The sequence below is a fragment of the Chaetodon auriga genome, chromosome 12, assembly GCF_051107435.1.
Source record: "Chaetodon auriga isolate fChaAug3 chromosome 12, fChaAug3.hap1, whole genome shotgun sequence".
NCBI lineage: Eukaryota > Metazoa > Chordata > Actinopteri > Chaetodontiformes > Chaetodontidae > Chaetodon > Chaetodon auriga.
In genome coordinates this window covers 7,685,252-7,712,328 of record NC_135085.1, presented here as the reverse complement: position 1 = coordinate 7,712,328, position 27,077 = coordinate 7,685,252, and the positions used below count along the sequence as shown (strand labels likewise).

The window sequence follows — 27,077 nt, the reverse complement described above, 5'->3', positions numbered from 1 at the left end:
TCTTTAAAGGATTAAAGGTGTGCTTGGTCTTTGCCTGCCTGTGTTTGCCCCTGCTTTTCAGGGGCAGATGTAGCACTGGTGCTCATAAAAGAAGTGCACTGAAGGCATTTAGCAAGTTATCTAAGAGTAATTAGACCTGAACATATGTTGTAATTTTATATGATTTAGATCAAAATATTATAGTGTATTAGCCATTAGGGGCCCTCCTGGGGCTCCAGGCAGTTGCCTATCTTGTCTGATGACTAACTCTGTCCTTATGTCAATTTGAATGTGTACGTTTAGATGCCTTTTAATAAATAATCTAAGCATTTCATGATCTCCCAGGACCTGGACATTTTGAAAACTGTCACTAAAAAACTTATACTACAGAAGAAGAATGCCCTTCCTACAGTGCCACGAGAGGACAGTGTGAAAACTACATTACCCAAAAACCTCAGGTGCATATGTTTTCTTTTTTTTTCCGGATGTAGCATCACATGAATTGACTGTCAACATGCAAGATGGCCACGCATCACAGGCAAAATGCTGCTGGGCGGAGAAAAGTACAGGTAAATCTCAATAGTTGCATTACTGCTAAGTGTCTGTCAACGGCAACATCAGGGTCTTCAGCTTCAAAAAGTGCTTTACGGATAGTTGACGGACAGCAGAAGCTGTCCGCAAAAAGCAGAGTGGCTCTTCCAAGTCATGACTCAAGCCGGCTAACCTAGCTAGCTTAGCTTACGTTAGCTAGTTATTAGCGTCTTGTGCTAACGCTGGCGTCTAAATTATTACATGCCTTTGTTAACAGTTATCATATAAGTACTTGTTAAATATGTTAGAACATACGTACTTAGTTTGCAGTTTATTCCAAATGATTCACGTGCTGTCCTCGCAGCATTTTTATGCTATTACAACGTTAATGGTAGCTTAGCTACACTACATCTGGGCTCGGTCTAATTGCTGGGAACACATACGTGCCTCGGTGCTGCTGCCGTTCATTCCGCCAGTAGACACTGCTACCAAATCAAAGTACATTATAAGTACTGAATTTGTATTTTGTTAATAGGAATCTATGAGGAATTCTTTCTCAAGATGTGTGTAATTTAGCTGGCTGCTAGACTTCTTTACTATCTCTGCATGTCCTTACAACGCCATAAACGCATGCATTAAACTAACCCGCGGGTGTATTCAGGCTTCGAAATGTGCGCAAGGAAGTGGGTGTGTTGTGGAAAAAACACAGGTGGTCGAGATAAGAGTCTGACCTCATTGGTCACTCTCTGTGTGTTTCAGGTGTCATATGTCATTAGGGATGAGGTGGAGAAGTACAATCGAAACGGGGTGAACGCACTCCAGCTAGACCCTGCGTTGAACCGGCTCTTCACCGCTGGAAGGGACTCTATCATCCGGATATGGAGCGTCTACCAGCACAAAGTAGAGCTTCTTAAACTTTGCATTAAAAATTGTACTTCCAGTGTGATCAGACAGCTGTGTTGTCACATTCATCAGTTTTTTAAAACTGGCTTAATTTCTCTTTTCCATCATTGCAGCAGGACCCATACATTGCCTCGATGGAGCATCATACAGACTGGGTCAATGACATAGTTCTCTGTTGCAATGGAAAAACATGTGAGTTTGAGTAATGGCAGCTATTTTTTTTTTTTGGCATTGTTTAGCATCTAACACACCCTTTTTTGTACTGGTCTGATTTGGTACACTCTCACTGTCTTCCAATTTCAGTGATATCTGCCTCATCAGATACAACAGTCAAAGTGTGGAACGCACATAAAGGATTCTGTATGTCGACGTTACGAACACACAAGGACTATGTGAAAGCTCTGGCCTACGCTAAGGACAAGGAGCTTGTGGCGTCAGCAGGTCTGGACCGGCAGATCTTTCTCTGGGATGTGAACACACTAACAGCTCTCACTGCTTCCAACAACACTGTCACCAGTGAGTATTCTTTTTTTAATATTACTATTATTATTTCTTTATTCAATTGTGACCATTTCTGGTAGGGTATGAAGGTATGATGGCTACAGGCCTGATGTTATTTTATTGTGCTTTGAGGATCTTATCTATATTATTGTGTATCATATGTATATATGCATTTTAACATGTTTGTATGTAATATAACTTTGTGTTTGTGGGCTTATGTTTCACCACTGTTAGTATGTGAGTGTCATATGACCAGAGCATTTGTATTTTAAGGTGGCGCCTCTGTATGTATAGTTAAGTCTGAAGAAACGCACAAGTCCGAAACATGACTGGTGGATTTACTGTTAGATTGCAATCAAGGGAGCTGCATGTTTTCAATGAGTCGCCCAGATTCGTTAAAATTTTCCAATCGGCCAAAATCAGTGCAACAAGCGCTGATTGCCCATATATTCACTCAGGTGTGTGAGAATGTTTGTTTGCTATGTTTATGTATTAGCCTAATAAATAAAAACTCTGAAAATGTCAAGAAAGGAAATATTTTAACACCTATTTTCCTTATTGAGCAGAAAAATACAACCGTATGCCTTCTGAATTCACGTTTCTCTCTTTCACTGAGCTAAGACGAGCTTAAGTGCCCTGTTAACTCGTTGTTAAACACACTTTATGCAACTTGGCAGAAACAACATAAAACTCAACACAACCGTCTTAGGTAGTCTTTCCACTGTTCCATCACCAGCTCTGGTTTGGTTGAAATAAACCCTTGATTTATCAAGTTGTGAACATATTGTGGGTCTACACACTGTTTTCCTGCTTCCTCTCTCTGTTGTTGCTGACTGCAGATGGACTCAGCCAGTAGTAGCTGATATATTCATCCTATCACCCAACAATATACTTTAGTATTAATTATTGTGCATTTGTACTGACGACTGGTCTGTAATGACTGATATGTTTCTCTGCGACATACTCTGTGCCCGTGGACTCACTGTAATTTGTCTCCAACAGCCTCGTCACTCAGCGGGAACAAGGACTCCATCTACAGTCTGGCTATGAACCAGATGGGCACAGTCATTGTATCTGGATCCACAGAAAAGGTCTGGATGGCACAGACACACATGCCCATTCTAATAGTTCAATTAACTTCAAGTCCAAAACCACTGTCATTATTTCACTGGTCATTTTATCTAAGATAGTTTTTCAATTTTCAGCCTGAAACTTGTTGAGAATGTGCTCCAATGAGAGATTTGCAGGAAAGTTCTCAAAAATCTGTCTTAATTATTGTGGAGTTTTTCTGTCTTTAGGCTGCATATTGTCTGTAAATCCACATGTGCGTCGGAAAGATTACAAAATGCATTTCTATACAGAAGTGGTGCCATTGTTCTTGCTAGTTCTGCGAAAATTTAAGTGCTCATCAGATCTGGACATTAGATTACATAACAAACAATGCAGAGTGGGGTTTGAGGAGGTGTTCAGTTACTCTCAAACAGTGTGAGTGCTTTACTTGATCTGTTCTTTGTTTAGTCACAGTAATCTGGTTGTAGTGTGCATTTGAATGTAGTGAAGAATACCACCTTCATTCACTCCTGCCTTTTTTTTCTCTGTTCCTCCAGGTTCTGAGAGTGTGGGATCCACGAACATGTGCAAAACTGATGAAGCTAAAGGGTCACACGGACAACGTCAAGTCGTTGCTGCTGAATCGAGATGGCACTCAGGTGAGTTAAGATATCTAAAGTACACGGTGGCGACAGCTGTTAAACAGAGGAAATCTGAACTCTGAACCCGCTGTTCTTCTCCACAGTGCCTGTCGGGCAGCTCAGACGGGACCATCCGCCTGTGGTCGCTCGGCCAGCAGAGGTGTATTGCCACCTACCGGGTGCACGATGAAGGGGTTTGGGCCCTGCAGGTCAATGAGGCCTTTACGCACGTCTACTCTGGAGGCAGAGACAAAAAGATCTACTGCACTGACCTGCGTAACCCAGACATCCGTGTGCTCATCTGTGAGGAGAAGGCCCCGGTGCTCAAAGTAAGAAGGCTTCACCTGGAACACATTTTCTGTCTTGTGCTGTGCCAGATTTGAACTTCTTAGGGATTTTTAGTAACTTTTCATTTGAAAAGTTTTTGTTTTTGAGAAGTACGGGTCTTGTTTGTTTGCTGACTATTGCTTTCAGCTGGTGTCTCTTTACAGGGTGGATGTAAATACTAGGTGTAGTATTTCATCTCTGTGTGGTGTTGCACATTTGTCACATGCATGATTTTTTTGGTTTTGTTTTCTTTGAGGCTTGTCTCTTGTGTGCTTTAATAACAGTGAAAAACAGTTGCCAACAATTCAGTCATTCCTGTGCTTGTAGTTCAACATTTGGAGTCATTCAACCCTTTGCTGTCTTTCTCTTTTGCTCAGATGGAACTGGACAGATCTGCTGACCCACCTCCAGCAATCTGGGTCTCCACCACCAAGTCATCCGTTAATAAATGGGTAAGCATGCGTGACACCTCTGAGATCACTGGTCGACTGTCAACATAAAGGACTCTGGAATATAGTCTAGATAGAGAGTTGTGTATGTAGCCACACCTCGTGTTATTCATCAGTAATCCTCCAGCAGTGATTTGTGTAAAAAATTAAACCAGCTTTGTGATGGTGTGGATGATACAGAAAAGATAATTGCATTACATAAATCACGGCTATTGAATCCAGGATAATCTGAGTGATTATTATTTTCTGTGTGTATGTGTAGTCTCTAAAGGGAATGCACAACTTCAGATCATCAGGGGAGTATGACAATGACTGCACTAACCCTCTGACACCGCTGTGCACTCAGCCAGAACAAGTCATCAAGGGTAAACATGTTTATTTCTCTAAAACTAGTGTATCTTCTATATGCTTCTGATATTTTATGAAGCTAAATTCTTTATTGTGTTTGCAGGAGGTGCCAGTATCATACAGTGCCACATTCTGAATGACAAGAGACACATACTCACCAAAGATACCAACAACAACGTGGCTTTTTGGGACGTCCTGAAGGTAAACTCCATGTTGTAGTGATTTCTAAGTTTGTTACAGTATGATTGGATCTGCCAATCTTTTGTCCAACACTGTCACGGTTAATTGGTGCTCACCTGTCCCAGCTACTACCCATGAATCCCTCCAGAGTTGAAGAAATCCTCTCCTCGTGAGCCTGGTGTGAACTCACTCCTGATGCTTTGTATTGACTTGATGTGTATTTTACCTTCAGGCTTGCAAGGGTGAAGACTTGGGCAAAGTGGAGTTTGATGAAGAGATCAAAAAGCGCTTCAAGATGGTCTATGTGCCAAATTGGTTCTCTGTTGACCTGAAAACTGGGGTGAGTCACAAACCTGCTTATACAAGAGCTTTTCATCTGAAGAACACAGAGGTCCTTCCTGACCCTGGTGAGGGATTTCATAGTCCCTGTCTTTTCCAATAGATGCTCACTATCACATTGGACGAGAGCGACTGCTTCGCTGCCTGGGTGTCTGCAAAGGACGCTGGGTTTTCAAGCTCCGATGGATCCGACCCAAAGCGTATGATATCTGACCAAGTCACATTTTATGTGCAAATAGCTGTTGAATAATGTAGAACTGAAGCTAACTGCTAACTTTATTTTGCCGCTTCATCTCTGTAGTGAACCTGGGCGGACTGCTGCTCCAGGCACTGCTCGAGTTCTGGCCCAGAACTCGCATCAACCCCATGGACGAGGAAGAGAACGAGGTGAACCACGGTAAGGAGGTGGTTGACTGTTCATCCTCTGCCAAATCATTCTGACGCTGAATGAAGCAAACCTCTGCAGTAATGCTTCAATATGCGTGTTCACTGTTCCATGTAACTTGGACTGTGGCTGCACACTCGACATCACTTCCTGCTGTTGTTAGTGAGTGAGTCCAAAACATCGTTCAGCGTGTCTGAAAGGATTGTGTCCTTGTGCCCACAGTGAACGGAGAGCAGGAGAACAGGGTCCAGAAAGGAAATGGATATTTCCAAGTGCCACCACACACACCAGTCATCTTTGGGGAAGCAGGAGGCAGAACTCTGTTCAGGTAATGATTGACTCGCGTCCTTATCGGCGCTGCAGAGGGCTTTGTCATGTTATCACTTTATGGTTGTAATAAACATAACTGTTAGCTGTTGGCTAATCTGTTGCACCTCTGAATTGCTTCTGATGTCCTGTGTTATGTGCTGCAGGTTGCTATGTAGAGACTCAGGTGGAGAGACTGAGTCCATGTTGCTGAATGAGACAGTTCCACAGTGGGTTATTGATATAACTGTAGATGTGAGTACAATTATGTTTTCACCTTTGTTGTGCATTAAATCAAATAAGACAAATGATTACAGCTTGAATGGACTATAAATTAAGATTCGGCTTCTCATATGTGTGTTTGTGTTTATGTGCGCTACGTTTTGTGTGTGTTAAGTGTTCATCTAAAGCTCTTTCATTCAGAGAAGCCAACAAAATACAGCAGACATTTTAACTTGTCACAGTAGGGTCAACATTAACAATGGCTCAACTCTGTTCATGCCGCAATGATAATACGATCTGAAACTGAAGCAGCTAAATGGAATTCATCCAACATTCATTTTATTATTTATGTATCTGCCTTTCCCACTGAAAACCAGAATTTAGCCTTAAAGAGCGACATGTCACTGTGTTTTCCTCAGGAGGAACAGTGATACGTTTATCAGTGATAAACGTCTGTGCCCAGTCTCTTCCTGTCATTATTACTGTTTGACTTTCTCTTCTGTTCCAGAAAAATATGCCCAAGTTCAACAAAATCCCGTTCTACCTCCAGCCCCATTCTTCCTCTGGTGCGAAAACTCTAAAGAAGTGAGTTTCTCATCTACTGTGGGGTTGCATTTCCCTTTGATTTTGTAATGTGAAGTACGTCCATATAGACGTGGATGCTGCAGGTCTGTGTTGCTGGCAGCTGATTTTCACTGCTGTGTGTTCTGCAGGGACCGTCTCTCGGCCAGTGACATGCTCCAGGTGAGGAAGGTGATGGAGCACGTTTACGAGAAGATCATCAACCTGGACAACGAGTCTCAGACCACCAGCTCCTCGGCCAACGACAAGCCCGGGGAGCAGGAGAAGGAGGAGGACATGGCCATGCTGGCCGAGGAGAAGATTGAATTAATGTGTCAAGACCAGGTGAGCACGGCGCCGGTGCTTGTGTATTTCGACGAGTGCATCCTTTCTTCGCTGTATTAACCACTTCTTTTTTTTTGATCTTTCAACCAGGTTCTAGATCCCAACATGGACCTGCGAACAGTTAAACATTTTATCTGGAAGAGCGGAGGGGACTTGACGCTTCACTATAGGCAGAAGTCCACGTGAAAGCCATCATTTTTAAAACAAGAACTCTTCGTCATTTGCCAATCACCACCCACCTCTGACATGTAGTACCCTAAACCCCATTGTGTGGTCCAGAGTCACAGTATCAATGAGAATCCAATCAAATTTGTGAGGACGTGGCTCGTGGTGTATCATAGGGAACTGACCAGAACAGGCCGGAGCAGCCAAGAGACACCTGGGAGATAAGTGGTCCGTAGTTTGTTTTGTTTTTTTTTTTTTTACAGTTTGACAAGAATTACAAGGATGGACTGAGTTTTCTCCAGAGCTCACCAATTTCGTTTTTCTTTTCTTTGACTGCAATGTTTGTTCCTTCCTTCTTACTGGCATTTTTATTTTCAAGTGACCGAAGTCACCGTACACGTTCGTGTCCGAGTGTGTGTGTGTGTGTGTATGCACATGGATGTAGTAGACTGTTTGTTTGTTCTAGTACATTCCAGAAACTGTCCTTGCTCTACAGACACTCCACACCTGTCTCTGCTGTGTCACCCGTTCAGGCGTCCACTCGGGCTCTGGGTCGCGTCGCAGTCTCTCAAATCAGTCCTCCTCCGTTCTGTTGTCACCATCTTAACTTGAACTTAACCTCGGCTTAGACATCGAATTCTCGCAGAGCTTGAACCTCATTGACAGATGCACTTGTCTTTGTCATTTCTTTTTAGCTGTGCTGTTCTCAATGGACTGAATGTTTTGTTTTGTTTTTTTGTAAATATATGTACAACATTTTTGATTTAAGTGACTTTCTGTTCTTTTGGTTTTGCAGCAGTTTTATTGGGTTGTTGTACAGTTTACTTAAAACCAGCTGTTATTTTTCCAAATCCCTAGAGCACATTCATGATCACGGAGGTTATTTGACTTGGATGTTAAAAATTGCATTTGTTGTAGTCACTACAACCCAGAAATTGCAGTTTACTCTTAAGAATGTTAGTAGTCGTCCAAGTCATCTTAGCAATTGGGAAATTCTATATATATATATATAAGGTATGTATCTTTAACAATAACTCATGCTTCCGCGCTCTGTGCTTGGGTCATGAGCAGTGACTTTGATGACAGTGAGGGCTGTTCCTAATGTATATTTCATTTAGATTCTAAAGGAGTTCAACGAAACATGAATATAACTTGAAGGGGAATCTCATCCAAGATAATATCCAACGACTGTGGGGAATTCACCAAAGTGAAATAAACGGTAATACCCATGTCTCTCTTGGTGTGTCGCCAAGCAGAACAACACATCTTTTCATTGTAAATTTCCTGCAGTTAATTTCGCCATGACGAGTGCGTTTAACGCCACAGCGGGGGACGCGTCGAGTGAGCTCTAATTGGCCAAAAACATGATGGGTACCATAATTAGGCCATAACACTGCAGTATCCCTTGTTGTAATAACTTGTGAAATATGTATATTTTAGGCATTCAAAGAAATAAATTGGAATGGTTTAACAGTGACAGATTTATGGGATTATAAATGGATGTGTCTTGGGTTGTAATGTGTTCAGCTGATGAGTGTGAAAGAAGACAAGCAAGGGACAATTTCTTTTTTTAAGTGATATGATTGTTTTAACCATCGACGATTCACCCATTCATCAAAAGACTCCGCACTCATTCCTAATAAAACATACAATTAATTGATAAAATATCTGCAAAAATACTTTTCCTTATTTTACACACTAGCACCTACTTTGACAGTGAAAAACATTAAGAAGCCCCCCAGAAAAACAGAAAACAGTTATTCAACAGCAGCATCACTGTTACACCGTCTATGTGGAACGTCTGTTGTCTACTGGATTTACACGTTACCTGTGGGGTCACAGGCAGAACTCTACTGTTGCATAGATCACAAAATGACAAAGTAAAAACAGCGTTGAAGGAGACACAGAGACTTAAAACCAGCAATACAAGCAATAAAAACTCTTTTCAAACACATCGCAGACTGCATGGCTGAATAAATCAAAGATAGTGTTTAAAAAATAGCTCATCAAAGATGGTGTAAAAACTTGCACTGACTGCTGTCACACAGTACATGCGGACTAGTATTTCCCTCATACGACATAAAAAAACACTTAAAAATCCAACACATGGCCCTAGACTAAACTTTTTAAAAGCTGTATCGTGGGAATCATTTTCTGCCAACAGGCTGGTAGTTTCAAAACTTTGATAGTGTTCTCGATCGTAAGGTGCAGCTGTGCTGTAGTAAATGTATGTGTTAATCTTTGGAAGTGTTCAAGTATTCATCCCATTTGTGTACCAGAGGCAAAGTCTTGTCACCCGCATTGTTCCAGTTTCACACCAAGCAAGGTGAAATGTGGATCACATTATCTTCTTGCAGTAGAAATGAGCAGTAACTTTCAATTTTTACATTTAAAACAAACAGGATGATCCTACAGTGCTTCAAAGTGACCAGTGATCTACTTTGATGGTAATGCTTTAGCTGGTTTCTATCGTGTAACTAACCTGATGCAGGAGCCCTGCACTCACTGTAAGACTATCAGCATCAGATCAGACAGCCTTTCCCCTCCATCTGTCCTGTATTTCCCATAAAAAGCCCCAGTGATTGTCATCTTCACTTTGCATTTTTGCACCTTTCTTACTCAAGAGGCGGCTCCTCTGGCTCCACCTCGTCGCTCTCATGGCTGCAGTGGTCAGCAGGAGCCTCACCCAGAGGCTCTACGGACTCCTCCACTGGCTCCGTTCCTTCCTCGACGGCCTGACCTGGAGAGACGTCCGCCATCGACTCATTCACAGCAGAAGACTGGAGGACATCAGACGGTGTGGAGGGGTCTTCAGCTGGGACAGAGGGCTCAGCAGGAGGCTCAGGGGACTCTACAGGGAGAGGCAATGCATCCATTGGTGGACTTGGGCTATTGCTTGACTCACAGAGAGCGACTAGGGGATCTATGGACTCTGGGATCAGGTGAGATGGTTCAGCTGCTGCCATGCCTGAATCTGACAAAGTGTCACTAGAAGCGAGAGCAGAAGACAGGTCCATGGCTGCCTGGGGGCTCAGCTGTTGTGGGTCAGTCTGGTTGTCTGCTGACGATGAAAGCAGCACACTGTCCTCCAGCTCCTCTGAACAACAGGAAACACAAACATGGTCTATATTCATTTTGGCAAATGGATACATGACAGCTCCGGGACACCGCGTGAAGTCCCAACTCACCAACACCAGAGATGTCGCCGTCCTTCTCCTCATGCATCGCCAGTGAAGTGTTGGTCATGTCAATGGACGACACAGACAGATCGAGCCTGTCCGCCAAGTCTGCAGCGTCAGGGTTCATCACTGCCGCTTCAGAGTCTGAGAAGCCTGGAAGAATGAACACAGGGCAGTGAGATTTTTATGTGCACAGTGAGACGCCAAGGAGGCTTATATGTCATAGATCATCATCCTCTGAAACCGCTGCATATGTGAACTGACCGGGGTCCATGACTCTCTGGATGGGTGGAGGTAGAGGAGCTTCCTGAAGGGTGACCTGCTCCAGGTCTAACACATCGTCACTCTGGCTTGAAGGTGCCATCAAAGGCGCCTGGAAAACAAACAGTCCAACAGTTTGATCTCATGGAACAGGACATTTTATCAGTCAACAGCTAAATGAGAAAGGGCTGAAGCAGTTAGGCCATGAACTGATTTTGACGAACAAATTTTTGTAATTGTTAGTCATTTAAACAAGCAAATTTCAACTTCTCAAATGTGATTTTTAACCATCTGTTTGACAGATGAATCCATTAATCACTGTTTTGAATTCATCAATGAAATTAGTCAGTAGTTGCAGCATTAACTCCAGTAAATGTGGATTCAGGTGTACCTCAGTGAACCCGTGGGTAGGCAGCTCTGGAGGTGGTTCCTCCTCAGGAACAGGGGTGGAAGGATTCACCATCGGTGCTTCAGACTGTGCCGGGATTCGATGTAAGTAGCCATAACCGATGCCACAACCCAAACTAAGAGCAAACATTTATAACACCACCATTAATCCATTCACACATTTTAATACAAGAAATAATGCTGTATGATCTGAAAAGGCCACATTGACTGGATTGATTGGCCAACTTGCTTTTTACAATGGCTGATTTATTTGAATAGACTTTAAGCAGAAGAACCCATTTGCATGCACCGTTCTCTTCATTTAGCGGTTCACTTCAGTTATGCCAAACATTATTTTTCTAATAAGAAGATGCTAGCACCAGTGTGGGACAACTGTTTTCTTCTTTCTTGAAATGGAAAGTAGTGAATGTTATCTAGAATAGATAAAACTGTCCCAAGGCCAAACGATATATGTATTAATGGTGATGTTTTCTCCAGTAAGTCGCCCTGAATACTTTGTGTATCTGTGCATTGTCCTGTACCTGCCCTCTCCACCCCACGCTCCATTTGGTGTGACCAGCACCTCCCTGCAGCCGTCTGTTTGTGTGTTGTACACCAGCAGCTTCAGGGGTTTCCCTTCATGGGCCTCAATCAGCGAGAAGAAGTCTTCTGACTGCAAAGCAGTAACTCTGAATTAACTACTACTCATCTTTCAAAGTTTTGTTCAAAGATGCAATTTCAGCTAAATACATGAGAGTAATAAAGCATTACATCTTACATCTTGTAACACCTGATCTGCTCCGACAATGTAGTCAGTGTGTGGCTGAAGCCCTGCCAGTGCAGCAGGTGAACTGGCTTCCACGTCCTACAGGACAGAGATCAGAGTTAGCAAATAAAAGGTGAAGCTATGATGATGAATGTTGAGAGTAAAGGTCAGATCAGAGAGCTCAGTCAGTTTGGTTTTCCTAGTTCTTGACAAAGAAGCTCACCAGAACGTGCCAGACGTTCTCATTGGCTCCTTGGTAGCTGCAGAAGCGAACGCTGGCACCTAGCAGGCCCTGTCCTCCCCACATGTTGCTGGGCACCACCTCCAGCTCACGGACCCTGGTGGTCTTCGTGCTGTACACCTCCATCTTCACCGCTCTCTCCATGTTGGCTTTCAGAAGCTCCTTCAGCAGGTCATTTTCCTCGTTCTGGTGATCGGTAACAGGAGGAGTCAAAACAGCAGCGGGAGGAGGAGGTAACTTCACAACTTACAACAGGACAATCAATACACTTACCAGTCTTCTGTTGTCCAGAGACAGAATGAAGTCAAAGAAGGGCTGCAGGCCGGCCTGTTCTGCAGGGGAACTGGGCTGCACCTGTCAACAACACAACACAGCATTGTAATCACTTGTGCTGCCTCGTCATTAAATACAATCAAGCTGTTACAATAACATCTGGGATATGGCTTTTCTAAATATTAAAATAAATAAACAACCAGAGTACCTACTAATGAAGAGCTTCAACTTGGGATTATGTTTCTATTTTTTGGATTACTCAATCAATCAATCAGGGCCCTTCTTTGTCTGAGTTGGCAATTCAAAAATCTTCAGCTTACAGGAGAAACTTAGCGAATCTTCCCATTTGAGAAACATGAACCACTAAATGTTTGGCATTGTCGCTTGATCTCTCTCGATTGATTTCTCAGTTTATCGACCAGTCCTTTCAGCATTGTTATTTAATGTACAATGAGTCAGGCTGAAGTGAGACAATTCACTGAAGCCCAGTTAAAATTCCCCATCTTTTAAATTCACCCATCCATTATATGACTCAAAGCATTAGCTACAGGTATTCATCGAACTGTTACAAGACTTTGAGACGAGTTACAAGCCTGAATTCAAGCGTTTATTTTAAAGAAATTAATACAAGTTTCGGCTGCATTGTGTCAGCTTGAAAGGACAGGTAAACAGTGCCACCTCATCAGGTTTTACCGGTGGGTCCGCAGCAGCTCCTTAGCTAGCCTTGTGTTAGCATACAGTAACATGTCACGGTAAGCTGCTGGACACGCTGTTCCAAATACAAAGGAAGCGGAATCATTTCTTACGCCGTGTACGTGGTACCCGTACGTCCCTCCTTCGGATACTTCTGAACTCTGTGATAAACCCATTTCTGCCACGAACTTTTAAATCTTTAGCTTATATCATCAAAAAATCACAAGTGGCTGAGAATTATCACAGCTGACAGTCTGCGGCCATCTTGTTTGCAGTCCAAACCAATCGAACATCGACGGTATCGAACAAGCGCTCGCAAACCACGCAAGCGCACACATAATGCTTACTTTTAAATTGTTTACGATATTATTATTATTATTATTATTATTATTATTATTATTATTATTATTATTATTATTATTATTATTATTATTTGTGGACCTGGCTTACTTGGACACTTAATAAACTGAGTCTTCATCAGTGTGAACAGTTAACATCTGTGCCTTTCCTGCCATGAAGAGTCACTTTGACACTGCCATGAAAGGAACAGATTAAGGCCTTTCATGGTAATTTGCAAACCGCAGGACCGAGTAAAATAGTGGAAATTGTGCTGAATGAATTAGTAATTTTAGTGTATGATAACAGATGCCAAAGGAAAGCTGCTGAATGGGTTTTCTTCATTATCTTCATTATCACTGCTGCTCCTGTAACGTGGTGCTTGGCCAGTCTTGGTTTCTTCATATGTACTGAAGATGATTAAACACAATTGAAATCAGTTAATAAATAAGTAAAAATGTTTTATTACTCCAGTACAGAAATATTCCTACTACATCGTAATGCATATACAGGATAATCCATGATGAACTAGCAGTTATTGAAAACGTAATTCACAACCAGGACGCTAAAAATGGGGCAGTAGTTTTTTTTTTCTTCTGACTGCATGCATCAGTGTGGATTATCTCACTTATACGTTGACCAGCTGCCAGCAAATTATGGATATTTCTCTTGATATCTGAAGAAACACACTTTGAAATGAAAACCCTTTATTGCCTTTGTGAGCCTTGTAATAAATACTACCTTAACAACTACTTTAGCTTCAAAGAACTGCAGCTATGGGGCTTAAATAATATGTCAGAGACCATTATATAGATTGAGGAAGTAAAAAAACAAGACATATATTAATTACTGAAGTGCAGTTTCTCTGAAACAAAGGCAAATTTAATTTTAGGCAATAGAAAACATATCTAGCTAGGAAAAAATATTTTATTAATCATTCTTTGTACATTGAATTATTCTTACAAATACGTAAAGGCAGTGCTTTATACATTAAATTCTCTGACTCAGTTTCTTGTTATGTCACTAGAACACTTTGAATCAGCTATAAAAGCTGCGTATCACTGACTGCATAACCCTGCTCTGGGCTCGGTTCAGTCAGGCCGATCAGGGACTCCAGGAGGTAGGTGCTCGACTCATACTGTGGCAAATTAATAGAGCTGAGCAGCTGGAGTTGGCAAAAGTTGTCCAGGTGTCTGTGGAGTTTGAAAGAGCTGTGCAGAGGGCCAGAGGTGTAGTCGCTGTCGAAGAACTCCAGATCAGAGTCAGAGGAAAGACTCAGGTCCATGTACCTGCCTGAGGAATAGTCCACAGTGGGGGAGGGAGTGTTGGGGAAGTCCTCGAGAGAGTCATCGTCGAGGAAGTCTCTGGCTTGGTTTGCATTCTCATCGAGGTAATCTGTCAGTGAGGTCCTGCTTATATCGTCTGTGAATGTGTTGGCTGTCACTGGTCCCCTGCTGTCAGTAGGTGTGCTGTGAGTGGCAGAGTGGCTGCTGTGCTGTGTCAGTGGTTCTCCTGTGTGCCTCAGCTGGCTGCTTGGAGAGTAGTTATCATTGTCACAGATGTTGAGGGTACGTGACAACCCTCTATCAACTTCAGGGATATTCTGGCTCCCATTAAGGCATCCTGCTGCATCAGAGTCAGAGGAGGAGCAAGAGGATTCAGTCATGTCACTGCTGCAGCTGTTCTCCTCCACTACCAAGCGCTCTGGGATGAAATGAAAGGAAGGAGTGGTGGGCATGGTGAGAGGAAGACCATCTTCCTCCATGGTGAAGCCAAAGGGGCAGCCCTTGTCCTGTGCAGTCTGCACAAAATGGGCCTCATCCTGGTCCGCATACTCTTGAAGGTCCTCTGGAAGACTTGTCTGGTCCTCTTTGCTCAGAGTTTCATCTTGCAGTTGCCTCTGCAGCTCCAGTCTCATGGCGGTGTGGATGTAATGAGTCTGCACACGTCTGGGGTTGAACTCAACCCGCCCCTCAGTGTTTCCACAACCATCCTTACTGCAGCCACATGGGAAGTTGAAGCGGTCCACCTGTGTGTACACGACAGCAGAAAGAGAAAATCAGTGCTTTAGGAACTCAAATACAATACAGAGTACTGACACCAGGGTCTGACGTTACCAATCGCTGAGAAACAAGTACAGCTAAAATGTGTTTTTGGCTCATCAATCACTGTTTACAGTCTTTACTCTTTTCTAAAACCTGGCTCCTGCCTGTCAACTTATTACAATAGTGCTAAGAAAAATGACAGCGCCCACTGAGGTGGGTGTGTTTTGATTCAATCCTAATTCACATTACATCACAGTACATAACTCCATTCATACCAGAGGAGAAAATGTGCCAGTGCAAAGTATGTTGAGGTGTAAGTAGTAGTCATAAGAAGTTTTAGCTTTCGTTTCCAAGTGTCGTACCTGACACTTGATGCCTGCCAGGCTGCATGCGCAGGTCTCTGGCTCACAAAAGCCTCTGCAGTCACATCCACAGGCCTCCCTGGAGAGACGCAGGGCGTGGAGCTGCTTTTTCTCCTCCCTGTCTATGCGCTTCACCCCTGCCACCTGGAGGAGAGCCTGCCGCTGTTTGGAGGAGTACGGCTGAAGGAAACCTCCATCCTCTAGCTCAGCATCACTTATGCAGACGTCAGTGTCTTCATCTGGGATTTGATCCACCGTGAGTCTGTCTGCGTCTCTCTGGTCAATGGCCCCGCTGGCGATCAACTTGAATCAACACAACACAGAAAGTCAGAAGACTGCTGTGTAGACAAGCAATGCAAACATATGAAGAAGCGTGAACTGCACTCACTTTGTGTTTAAATGACTGGAGCCTCTCTTCTCTCAGCCTCTCTCTGAGCCTCACTCTGCGCCTGTGCTGTTGCTCCAGTGCATGCTCTGTCACCGTGTATCTCTGCAGGGTGCTGTGCCTCCGTGTCATGCCCAGGGTGGCTCCGCCATGGCTGGGCACGCTGGTGAAGCCCTGACAGCGTGGAAAACTGAACACTGTAACTTGGTCAAAGCACACGTTGCTCTGTGTGCCTGCAAGCTTGGGCCTCTTCAGGATGGAGCGAACTGGTTGTGTTAGAAAAAGAGACAACAAAAACATCAGAAAAAAGGAGGTGCTGTCAGATCCAGAGTAGAAAATCAGTCGCACATGGTCAAAACTGATCAGAGTGATGCATCTCTGAATGAGCCCTTTTCCAGATTAAATCTAACACTTGCTTCTGGTATTTTATTTTATTCTTTCACAGCTTTAAATATTGCTAAACTGGGATGTCACACTCTCACCTAGCAACAGTCCTTCTCCTTGCTGAATGCCAGTGCAGGAAGCTTCATTAATAACTACACACTTGATAAATACAGGCCCTGAACTTTGACCCATGCTTTGTCGCCTGCAGGTCTCTGAGTGGCCACTAGGTGACACACTACAGGTGCTTCAATGCAGAGGCTTGGGTCAATAGTTTAACATACTGTACATGTGGACAGGAAATACCAAGCAAAGAGTCCATGGCAACAGTGGACATCTCAACAGTGCAGAGAAAAAATAAGTGAAACAGGGCGTAACTGCTGTTTTTTGGAAGTTTAGCAGAACAGAGTTCGACTTTCCGCCAGTTTAGCCTTCAGCATCCATCAGTGGTAGAGGGAGTATTCGGATCTTTTACTTAAGGATATGTAGCAATACCACGCTGCAAATACTCCACTACAACTAAACATGCTGCATTCACAACCTCACTCAAGTAAAAGTACCTAAGTATTATCAGCAGTATAAAAAGTGATGTACTTGTGCAGTAAAAAGGTCCCTGTCAATGTTTTACATTGTTAATGGATTCATGTTACTGCTGCATTAATGTGTATCTTGCAGATGCTTAAGGAGGAGCTTTCTTGAACTTCTTTATATATTGTTGGGTAGTTTAATCTACAGCAATGCATCATATTCTATAAGATCATCATATGTTTGTAGCATTGCTGTCCTGTGAGAACCACATATCAACTTTTCATGAGCTCATGAGCCCTTTTTCAGCTCTGAGACAGTGTATTTTACAGCTAATCCAAGAGGGGTTTTAAATAGCTTATTTGGCTTAAGAAGTGGGAGAGAAACAGTTAATCCTTCAGTTTATCAGGAACATTCAAAATCAGCACATTTGGAGTGACACTGTTTTCAGTGGACAGGAAGTGTATGAAAAATTTGCCTCTGATATGAAGTTCAGCAGAAGTATAAAGTTGCATGAACAGGAAATACTCACGTAAAATACAAGTGCCTGAAAATTGTACAGTACAGTACTTGAGTAAATGTATTTAGGTACATTCCACCACTGGTATCCATCAGGTTACTGTTTGGTTTAACAGTTTGGCTCCAACAAATTATCTAACCTTCACACATGACTGAGGCTGAACTCTAGTTCCTACAGTCAGTAAACAACTGAGACCAGCTGACTAAGCTCATCTCAGCTGCTCTGCTCTGTCTGTAACGCTCCACACTGGGGCACTGTTTGCACCATGACTCTATTGTAACACATTCACAAGATCTCGCCTGTTATACACAAGGTTTTAGACTGTGCAACGATGACTGTAGAATATGTGCCATTGCAAGCCCTCTGTGCAGTATTATGATATCTTAATGGGCTACTTGATATGACTTGTTTAAAGGGACCTTGCTATTCAAATTAAATCCACAACATCCTATTGCTCAGGCAAATGATTTCTACCCAAGCGCACAGGCAGTCCAGAGGCGAGTCATTTACTGGGCATTATCTAGAACCACCCTAAGGTCTGCGTTTTCATACCAGTGCTGCTGCAGGCTGATAAGAGTCACTCCTATACGACACTGATGGGAAAACAGCCACATAAAGAGGAGGTTTGAATTACTTGAAAGAGGGGAGAAGAAGCACAGTGGGTGTGGGTCTGGAGACTTACTGGGTAAACTGATGGGTGGAGAAGGGCTGTGAGGTTCGAAATCCTGGTTGTCAGAGGGGCTGCACTCCCCATCGGACTCCCACTCTGAGGAGGCAGGGGAGGAGAGGGAGGATGGAGGAGAAGAGGAGGAGTAGCAGGGATTCTCATCTACCTCTGCAAACTTTCTCTTCAGGATGCCTCTCATCGTGTGGCTGTGGTGGTTGATGTACATTCTGCATGAACACAAAGATAAAAAGGGATATCGGTTTAAATATTTATCACACCATGGTCACAAATGCACAGATCAATACACCAAGAGGAAGAAAACAAGTCATGCATAGTGCAGCTTTATCTTAACAGCAGCACTTGTTTCAGCAGTCCTAAGACAGGAACTTGAAATGACACATAATGTAAATCAGTGAATTAAAAATGAAATAATAATTCACTCACACAGCAACAACGGCGTGTTAACTCTGCTGTTTGAGGGATCAAACGCACGCCGTCAAATAACGCATATTTTGAAAATGACAGCTGGAGCAATGAGTGCTCTGTCCTGTTGAGAGCTGCAGCTCTGCCGGTCAAGCCGGTTTCAGGGCACGAGTTTGTTCAGCCTAATTACATCTTGATAGTGATTATGAAACAAACTGATGTTTCATCAAGTGTGCAAATATGAACTGAAATCCTGTGTTCACTTACAACCAGCTGAGCACTTGAGAATAAAAAAATCAACAGCTCTGCTTTTTCTTTTCCCGGCAGAGTAATTAACATTCCAATGATTCCTAAAGTTTTTTGTGATGAATACGTGGAAACGGACCGTCCAATGGCTGAGGACTGGGGGTGTAATGGTTCAAGTGGCTGCTATTTTTGGATGTGAACATGGAAAAGAAATCCAAACATGACTAATTTCAGGGTTACAAACCGTAGCAGGGCTGTTCAAAGTGACTGAGAGAAAGAGAAAAACTCAGCAGAGTAGGTTGTAAAAGAGAGCGGTGTTAGGAAAGAAAAGCTGTTATTAGTCTAGTCCAACATAGTCTGTTACACAAGTCTGTATGCAGAAGCTCTTAATTCATTTTTGGAAACAATGGGACCTCTTGGATAACAGGCAAACTGCTTGGTGTGGTTTAGGCTGCAATTAACAATTACTTTTATATATACTTATATATACATATAAGTATATATAATATATACTGTTTTAAATATAGGCAAATAGGCACATTCATATATCTTGTTAATTTTCTGAGGATTGACAAACTGACTAAATGTTTCAGCTCTAGTTTGGTTTTCAACTTTTTTACTGGGAGTAACAGAAAGAGAAAAGAGTCAAATCTGCCTCGTCTTATTCTTTAAAATCTGCAAACTTACTATACACTCGTAAAACTTGCACTCTTCTTTCTGGCTCCAAACATCAGACCTGTTTGACCTCAACATCCATCATGGTCCAATAAGTGACAGTAATACAGTCCAAGCAGCTGACCAGGATTTAGACTGACCTCCCCTCAAGTCCCAGAGAGAAGGGTAGGGAACGTTCAAGCTAACACGAGCCACTGAAAACAGTACAGCGTGTGTGTTTTCTAAAACACGGAGCACACCAGGTAAAACAGCGGCATTCTTTCTGGTCAGAAGAAGGAACGTAAACCAGCGGCTACCTTCATCTGTACTTCTTCTGTACTTTCATCAGACAAGCTGGACTCCCCGTACTAATATACACACTTGCCGAGTCCACAACAAAAGAGGCTTGTGATTGTCTGTAGCAAGCAAACAGTTAAACTGGTGTGCCTTGTGTGTATGTGTGTACTCAGAGTGAGCAACTTCCTGGATCCATCAGCAAATAAGAGGTGAAACAAGAGACAGCTTCTTGTGCCATTACACAGTTTACACTGCATAACCCTCTGCTGCACAGGCAGCTAGGTGCAAAGGGATTCATCTCTGCAGGAAATCATGTGCACCGCTGTTCAATATTCCTGAAAATAACATGAAAATGTGCCTAATGAATGCTGCATTGCAGTGTTATTACAGCTGCCTCTGCTCCCAATTATATCATATTTATTACATTTATTATCCAACAGAGTGGAAAGACTTTACTGTACATGTGGGTATCCACTGAGACCACATCAATAATTTAAAGGTTCAAAGCAGCAGAAGCACAGAGTGCACGTGCGCGTTCACGTGAAACGGGGGGGGGGGGGGGGGGGGGGGGACTACACTGTATTAATGTACTAACGTAGCTAAGAACAGACTATCTGGTATTTATATAGTGACACTACTGGAAAAAGAAAACTACCATGACGCAGAGTGAGTTTCCAGTCATTTCTCTGTTGCGCTCAAACACACTTTACATCCCTCCAGGAATGCTGAAGGCGAGGATGAACCAGGTTTTCATTGGAGGAGTGCACGAGCCGTTTCCTGTTCGGCATAACAACAGTCATTAGGCTGCTGACCTCTTCACCTCTCGCGCGGAGACACACACCGATCACGTCAGCTACGACGACGACCCTGTCCGCGAGTCCGTCAGCGGTCCTGACAGCGGTAACACCGGCAGACATGGTGTCATTTAAACCAGAGCAAAGTTCCACCGCTGCCTCAGAGCAGGACAGCACAGACACTGAGTGCAGTCTGTGTCTTTGTGATAGGAAGTTTGTTTAAACACTGATACCAAATGTACGCTCTGTGGGTGTTTGTGACACATATTAACAGTAACACTAACAGTCGTGGTCCGTTAATTGCCCACATTACACACAGTCTACGTCAGTTCAGATAAACGTAATACGAAGTGATAAACATAAAATACGATAAGTTTACTATTTAAAGGTCAGTAATTACTAACAGAAAGCCTACGGGAGTAACACAGTGATTTTTCGTTGGTTACTCACCACGAAGTGAAACGCAGCATAACAATAAAGAAGGCCGAAACTGACACGAAGTTATTGGTCTTGTCCGCGGTCCAGCCAGCTGAGCATTGTGTGTCCCCCTGTGTTTATGTGAGGCTTCACAGTAGTGCCAGTGTGAACATGAGAGGACTGGCTGGGAGCTCCCAAAGACACAACATGAAGCAGCAAGATAGTGCAGCCACCTCACACGAAGCACGTGCGCTCAGCTGTCAAGAAAGCTAGCAACTCCACACGGTTATTTCCTTCGGAGAAAGCAAACGTGATATTTTAGTACAACCCGGATATGACAGGCCACCTCATGAAACAGTACACATTTTCAGTCACTGAAACACAGCATAACGCTCTCATTAAACCTCACTAAGGACCAGCAACTGATGATGCTCGGTCTCAAATCAGTTGACCATTGTCTACATTAAAATAACCTAAATTGATGAATTCCATCATAGTTAAATTAGGTGATTTTTAACTTCTTAGCTCAGTTTAAACACACTGGGCTAATACTTGCCCGCAAAATCTCGTAGTTAGCCGACCAACAGGAGTTCTTTTGCCCGGAAACCGGAAGTGGTTGGGAGCGTGAATGATCTCGCTTTGCATAAATCCTCTCTGTGGCTCCCCTGACTTTTCTTGACGCAGACGGTGACACAAGCAGAGGCAGGAGACGCTCCGCTGACATGACTGCCCACAGATCACTGTCTGTTCTGTTCACTGCACACTGACAGCCAGTGACGTGGTAAATAAATAACTTTTAAACCTCCAGCTGGTGATTATCACAGGGCAATCAGCCAGCATTATAATCGAGTTAGAACACAGGCACTCATTTGGACTGCAGTGGCATGTCAGATGATCCCGCTTTACTTTCATTTTTATCCAAAAAACAAAATAATTACTTTGATATTTTGAGGGTGGACAAAAAATGGGAACACATACAATAGCTGAAGCTCATATTTTGAGCTTTTGGTGAGGCTGTCAGAGTTGCTGGTTCAACTCAATGGTCATTTTGGAGGCTGTAGAATTGTTACCCTATAGTTGACATATTATTTTAATTTTAATTTTTTTTTTTTTTTTTTTTTTTAGCTTTTTTGAAACCTTTTTTCTTCACTGTATTTCTTAATATGCGCATTGTTTATGACAGGTACAGCAGTAATTCAGGGAGCAACTATGGAGGCACAAGAAAGCCTCATATGTTTTAGTTTATAAGAAACTGAAATACCAAATTGTGGATTTTAACCACTACTGAAACCTTTGCAGCTGATTTGATATAACTGAAATCTTTTATTTTGAAAACCAGCCATCTGAATCCATGCTGTTTTAGTTTCCCTGTTTAAAATATTAAAACTCAATTTTTTTTTCTTCCTCACAACTTTAGTGGTATGTAAGTTTCAACATCACTGTAAGTATTCAGTCGTGGTTACAATTTACAGCTTCTGTTGCTTACATAACACTGTCTGCCCCTTATAAAAGTGATGATCAGACCTTGGTTAAAGGTGACACTCGCTGCCAGGTATTCATTTTACGTCACTGTAATATGACTCACTGGTGCACCTCCATAATGGTGTTTCAAGACAGACACTCCTAACCTCCAGGAAACTCCCTGCAGTGTGGAGGAGCTGTAGATGGGCAGGATTATGGATTTGGGTGTAAAGCCTCTCCCTGCTTTCCTGTTATTTTCTGTTTATGTGTCTTAATTCCATTCAGCATATTCTTGTTAATATTGACTCAAGTTCACAGTTGAAGTTTGATTATGTGCACACATGAACATGCTCATTGTGAACTATCCAAACCAAAGCTCTGTGTTGTGGGGGTGGGGGGGTACTGAGTGACAAAAAGTAAAGCGACTGGATTAACATTCCAATCTCTCTGCTTTTAAAGATAATCATAGGCTACTCTGTGTCCCCGACTGGGAGGAAAATGAAGCTCAGCGCTCAGAGAGACAAACAGAGCGACAGCTTAACAGATTGACAGGCTGAGCTTTGACCGCATGTTGATCCACATCAGTGTTTCAGTTTGAAGAAAAACTGCACAAATACCTCCAGTAAATACCTGTTGGTTCAGATGTTCAGGCAGAGGAAGGACTGCTCGTCCCAGCCTCAGCACTCAAGTGTGTTATGTGAGTGTGACCCACTTTGGCTGGGATCACTCTAGTGCATGTATGTGTTTCTGTTCCACTGACCTGCGAGAGGAGTAAACACCAGGGAGACAGTGCAGCAGGAATGCAGGGAATTACTAATATAGTCAAACAACACATACATAACAAAGAACTGTCCTTTATTTCATGCTCAGATTGGGACTCTTTGGGAGTAAGTGTACTGATCTTTATTGAAGTGGCTGATGTAAGGTAGATTTTGTAGCCTGAAGGTCCACCCAGTGTCTGTATCCTCTCTGAGATCTTGGCGTGACTTACCAATAACACATGATAAAAGTGCTCCATGAGGCTACAGGGCTATTTATAGTACAATCACACTGCCAGTCCAAAAATACATTTTGTGCAATACATTTGGAGTTTCCTGTTTCCTTGACTGGCTGTTATCACACAGCGTGACTTTGTTGTATGCTTGAATTAGTCAGGAGGCTGATGCAGATTTTCTCAGACCACACTGAGAGAAGGAGCTGAATCATGGAGGAAAATGAATATTTCACATGAAAGGCACTGAATGTGCAGTACACGTACAGTCATTCTATCACAATTTACTGTATCTATTCAGTTTATCAATGCTGCAATGGACATCTGCCTGACCCAGATAACAATGTAAATTCTAATACCGATGAAGAAGTGCCACAGCTCAGACTCATTATTTCAGAGCTGCTTTCCTTAACATTGTCATCCACTCTTTCTGTGTCTGACAGATGATCATATCTCATGTCTGCTTGTAAAGGGAACAGTCAGAGGAAACCATTACTGTGCTCTCAGTCCAGAGTCCACGTTACATAACTTATAGTTAACCTACATCCTGGCAGCCTCTCAGGTTGCTGCCACTGGCTCTTGTGGCCCTGTTTTCTCAGTCAAGCTGTGCCAGCGATGGCCCACATACAGCGATACACTGACAGAGTTCGACAAAGCTTCAGGCATGTAAAACTATGCCCCAGTTCCTGCTTCCTTTATGTGGATACTATCACAAGGATCTAGCCCCTTTTACAGATCACTCTCACTTTTCCTGGGCATAACAGGAAGTATGAGGTAGTGTTGGACAGTGTGTTATTGCTTTCCAGTCAGGTAATAGTGTAAGGTGACAAATGGAGCCACATGCTGCCTGCACATTGTTTTGTTTTCCTGAAACAGACCTCCTTGACAACAGAATTAGACAAATAGTCAGTGTTCAGCTCAGTGCAGGAGCAACGATAAGGAAAACAGAACATGATTAACTCCCTCATGATACAGAGAAATGGAGAACATACTCCTACTCTCTCTCTGAATCATTGATGTCTACCCCGGCTCCTCTTGTTGAAATGTCACATGTACACATGAGTTGGCTCCTTTTTACATAGCCTCTGATGTCATATTTTGACGGTCGTCACCATGGTCGCAAGGGCAAATATAGCCCAGCCATTTCTGTTTTAGAGGATGGAAAGGCAGTGAATCATGATTGCCTACATCATCAGCAGCAGCGGCAGCAGGACTGCTATCATCATCAACATTGTCCTTGCAGTTATTATTGTCATCCTTTTTTATGTCACTGGTATTCTTGGCTCCTTTTACTTCAGGTTTACTCATCTTTTTAGATGCTAGTATTCATGTCTGAGGCAGTGACATCAGCTTGCTGGTTTTAAATATGTTTAAATGCAGACTGAAAGTAGTGCTCAGACTTGAACAAAACTTAGTTTCTCTATACCACTAAATATTCATGACTAAATAAGCAACAAGCAAACTTAAAGTTTGGAGGAAAAAACATTGTTAGTATGGCTGTAATGGTTCGTGTATTCGTGCTGAAACATCTCGGTACGGGGGTCAGAGTCCGGTGCACACAGCCGCATGCAGAGTACATTGTATGTAGATTGATGCCCATAATGCAGAACTGAAGTTCACAACTGTGAGTTACACCAATGACCTTTTTCTCTGTGTTTCTCTTGTTAGCACAGCAAGCACACGTGGTTGTGTATCATCGTAGCCTAATCCAAGACTCGTATCAGTTCAGCTGTATTGGTTAATATTTATACCCTTACTGTAGACTACTCATTACTATCACATTTTGATTCAAATGTTGCTGAACTCTGATTGGTACACAAAAATATGTGACATCACCACTTTTCTAACTGAGCTCCACCCACTTCAAAACAACTGAGAAGAACCCAGAAAAAACAGTTTAAATGACAGCATGAATTTCATGTGGAACCTGTTCCAACTAAGGCTGAAAGTGTAGTGTTTGTGTTGGACCTCACTGCTCTCAGTAAGACGCTGATTGAGAAAATGTGCTTTCAGCGCCTTCAAACTCAACGGTTTGCCAAACGTCTATCAAAGAGATACCAATCTCACTTTCTCCACTCGGAAAATACCATCAGATAAAGACTTTGGATAAACTTTCACAACAGTGACACCTTAAGTGATATGCCAACTGTCATCTTTTTGTCTGCGCAGTGGTATCAGTTCAGGGGGTGACACCAGAGAACTTCCTGCGACACCCAAGTGACAGGTGCTGGCCATGTGCCAAGTGTACTGCTTCCTAATCCTGCGGTTGGTCCAGGGGTGATATTGTATCTCTGTAGCATAGTCACTCAGACTCCAACATCCTGGAGTCCTCAGGCTCTCTGAGCAACATGTAGGTTGAAAAATTGATGTGAAATATAACTATACCATAATGTTGAGTAACCTCCATGCACACTGCATGGATCGAGATGAACTGCAATGTATAATTCAAATGCATTCACTTAGCAGCGTTGTCATAGCTAAAACAGTAAGACTAAAACTGCTATGTAATATTTTAAGGCAATGTACAATAGATATGTTCCTTTATTCAGTGGTATGATTAACGTAATTCTTATTGACAGCATGTAATTTCCTCTTAGAAGGGCAGGTTTGCTCATTGTACCCCCGCAAAGTATAATCCATGCATTATCACTCTTACAGTATTGTTACAAAAGCAAGTCAAGCTGCAACCAAGAGTGCAAAGTAGGTTACGCAACTACAGTTTTCACCAGAAGTGATCTTATCTGTCGCTGCCTGTGAACAGTGCAAGCTGCAACAGCCAAGCAGCTGTGTGATTGGGTCTGACATTCCCCCTTCAACAACGAACCCCTTGTCAACATTAGCCAGAGAGCTGTGGTGACCTTTCTTACAAACATACAAACTAGCCTGTGTGATGCAATGTGGACACACAAGGCATTTTCCTTGTAGGAATGGAGTATAGATGTATTTCTCTTAACATTTCTGTTGCAGACTGACAAATCTGTGCGTGGAAGAAGTGTGTGTTCCTGTTCTCATCTTGCCACTGATTGTATCTCGCTGTCAGCCCTGCAGTGGGAGCTCCTGTGCTGAGTTCCAGCAAAGTGTGTTCTGCTGTTGGTGTTGGCAGTCACATGTGGCTCCATGTGAGGTTTTTGCAGGAGCACACAGCAGCAGCAGCAGCAGGAAGGAGACCTGCTCTGTTCTCAGCTGTTCAGGCCAGTACTGACTGTTCTGTGGAGCTGTGTGGGTGAGACTGTCTGACTCCCCCCCCCTCCCTCCTCTACATGCTCAATCACTCACTGATTGCCTCTCTCTTCTTCCATTGCAGCTGGCAAAACACATGCATGACAACACAACAGTTCTTCCCTCCCTGGTTTCTGACTCCTGTCCCTCGACATGTATCCATGTGTTTGCACAAAGGGTAGGGTGTGCATGTATTGTGATACTTTCTAGGTCCATTAGATGTTTGTGAACAAAAGCAGCTTAACAATCCTTTAGTATTGCAAATAGCCGGCACCTTCATGTGCACTCACGTGGCTAACTGATAAGTATAACAAACGATCTG

The 27,077-nt window shown here is 42.9% G+C and overlaps 3 protein-coding genes across 4 annotated transcripts; 1 reads left to right on the top strand and 2 right to left on the bottom strand.

Annotated features, from left to right (window-relative positions):
* Positions 1–474: 474 nt before the first annotated feature.
* LOC143329147 (WD repeat-containing protein 48) lies at positions 475–8,709 on the top strand. 2 transcript variants are annotated; one of them, XM_076744907.1, is made up of 18 exons: positions 475–548; positions 1,270–1,410; positions 1,527–1,605; positions 1,717–1,929; positions 2,917–3,005; positions 3,522–3,623; positions 3,710–3,934; positions 4,310–4,384; positions 4,644–4,746; positions 4,833–4,930; positions 5,142–5,249; positions 5,352–5,448; positions 5,550–5,645; positions 5,856–5,961; positions 6,107–6,194; positions 6,670–6,746; positions 6,875–7,067; positions 7,158–8,709. In XM_076744907.1, exons 1-18 carry the CDS (start codon positions 501–503, stop codon positions 7,251–7,253), a joined length of 2,034 nt encoding a protein of 677 aa, XP_076601022.1. In that variant the 5' UTR covers positions 475–500; the 3' UTR covers positions 7,254–8,709. The 2 variants fall into 2 exon arrangements, with proteins under 2 accessions (XP_076601022.1, XP_076601023.1); XM_076744908.1 differs by having other exon boundaries at positions 487–548; positions 1,530–1,605.
* An 84-nt stretch (positions 8,710–8,793) lies between these two features.
* On the bottom strand, positions 8,794–13,323 carry gorasp1a (golgi reassembly stacking protein 1a). Its single transcript, XM_076744909.1, has 9 exons — positions 13,146–13,323; positions 12,340–12,420; positions 12,049–12,252; positions 11,838–11,924; positions 11,602–11,732; positions 11,064–11,196; positions 10,676–10,784; positions 10,421–10,564; positions 8,794–10,329 (listed from the first exon to the last, which is right to left on the bottom strand). The coding sequence occupies exons 1-9, from the start codon at positions 13,206–13,208 to the stop codon at positions 9,848–9,850; spliced, it is 1,434 nt and encodes a 477-aa protein (XP_076601024.1). The 5' UTR covers positions 13,209–13,323; the 3' UTR covers positions 8,794–9,847.
* A 487-nt stretch (positions 13,324–13,810) lies between these two features.
* Positions 13,811–21,278, bottom strand: LOC143328821 (cysteine/serine-rich nuclear protein 2-like). The gene is made up of 5 exons (XM_076744182.1): positions 21,118–21,278; positions 18,269–18,480; positions 16,164–16,426; positions 15,776–16,078; positions 13,811–15,397 (listed from the first exon to the last, which is right to left on the bottom strand). The coding sequence occupies exons 2-5, from the start codon at positions 18,477–18,479 to the stop codon at positions 14,411–14,413; spliced, it is 1,764 nt and encodes a 587-aa protein (XP_076600297.1). The 5' UTR covers position 18,480; positions 21,118–21,278; the 3' UTR covers positions 13,811–14,410.
* Positions 21,279–27,077: the final 5,799 nt, after the last annotated feature.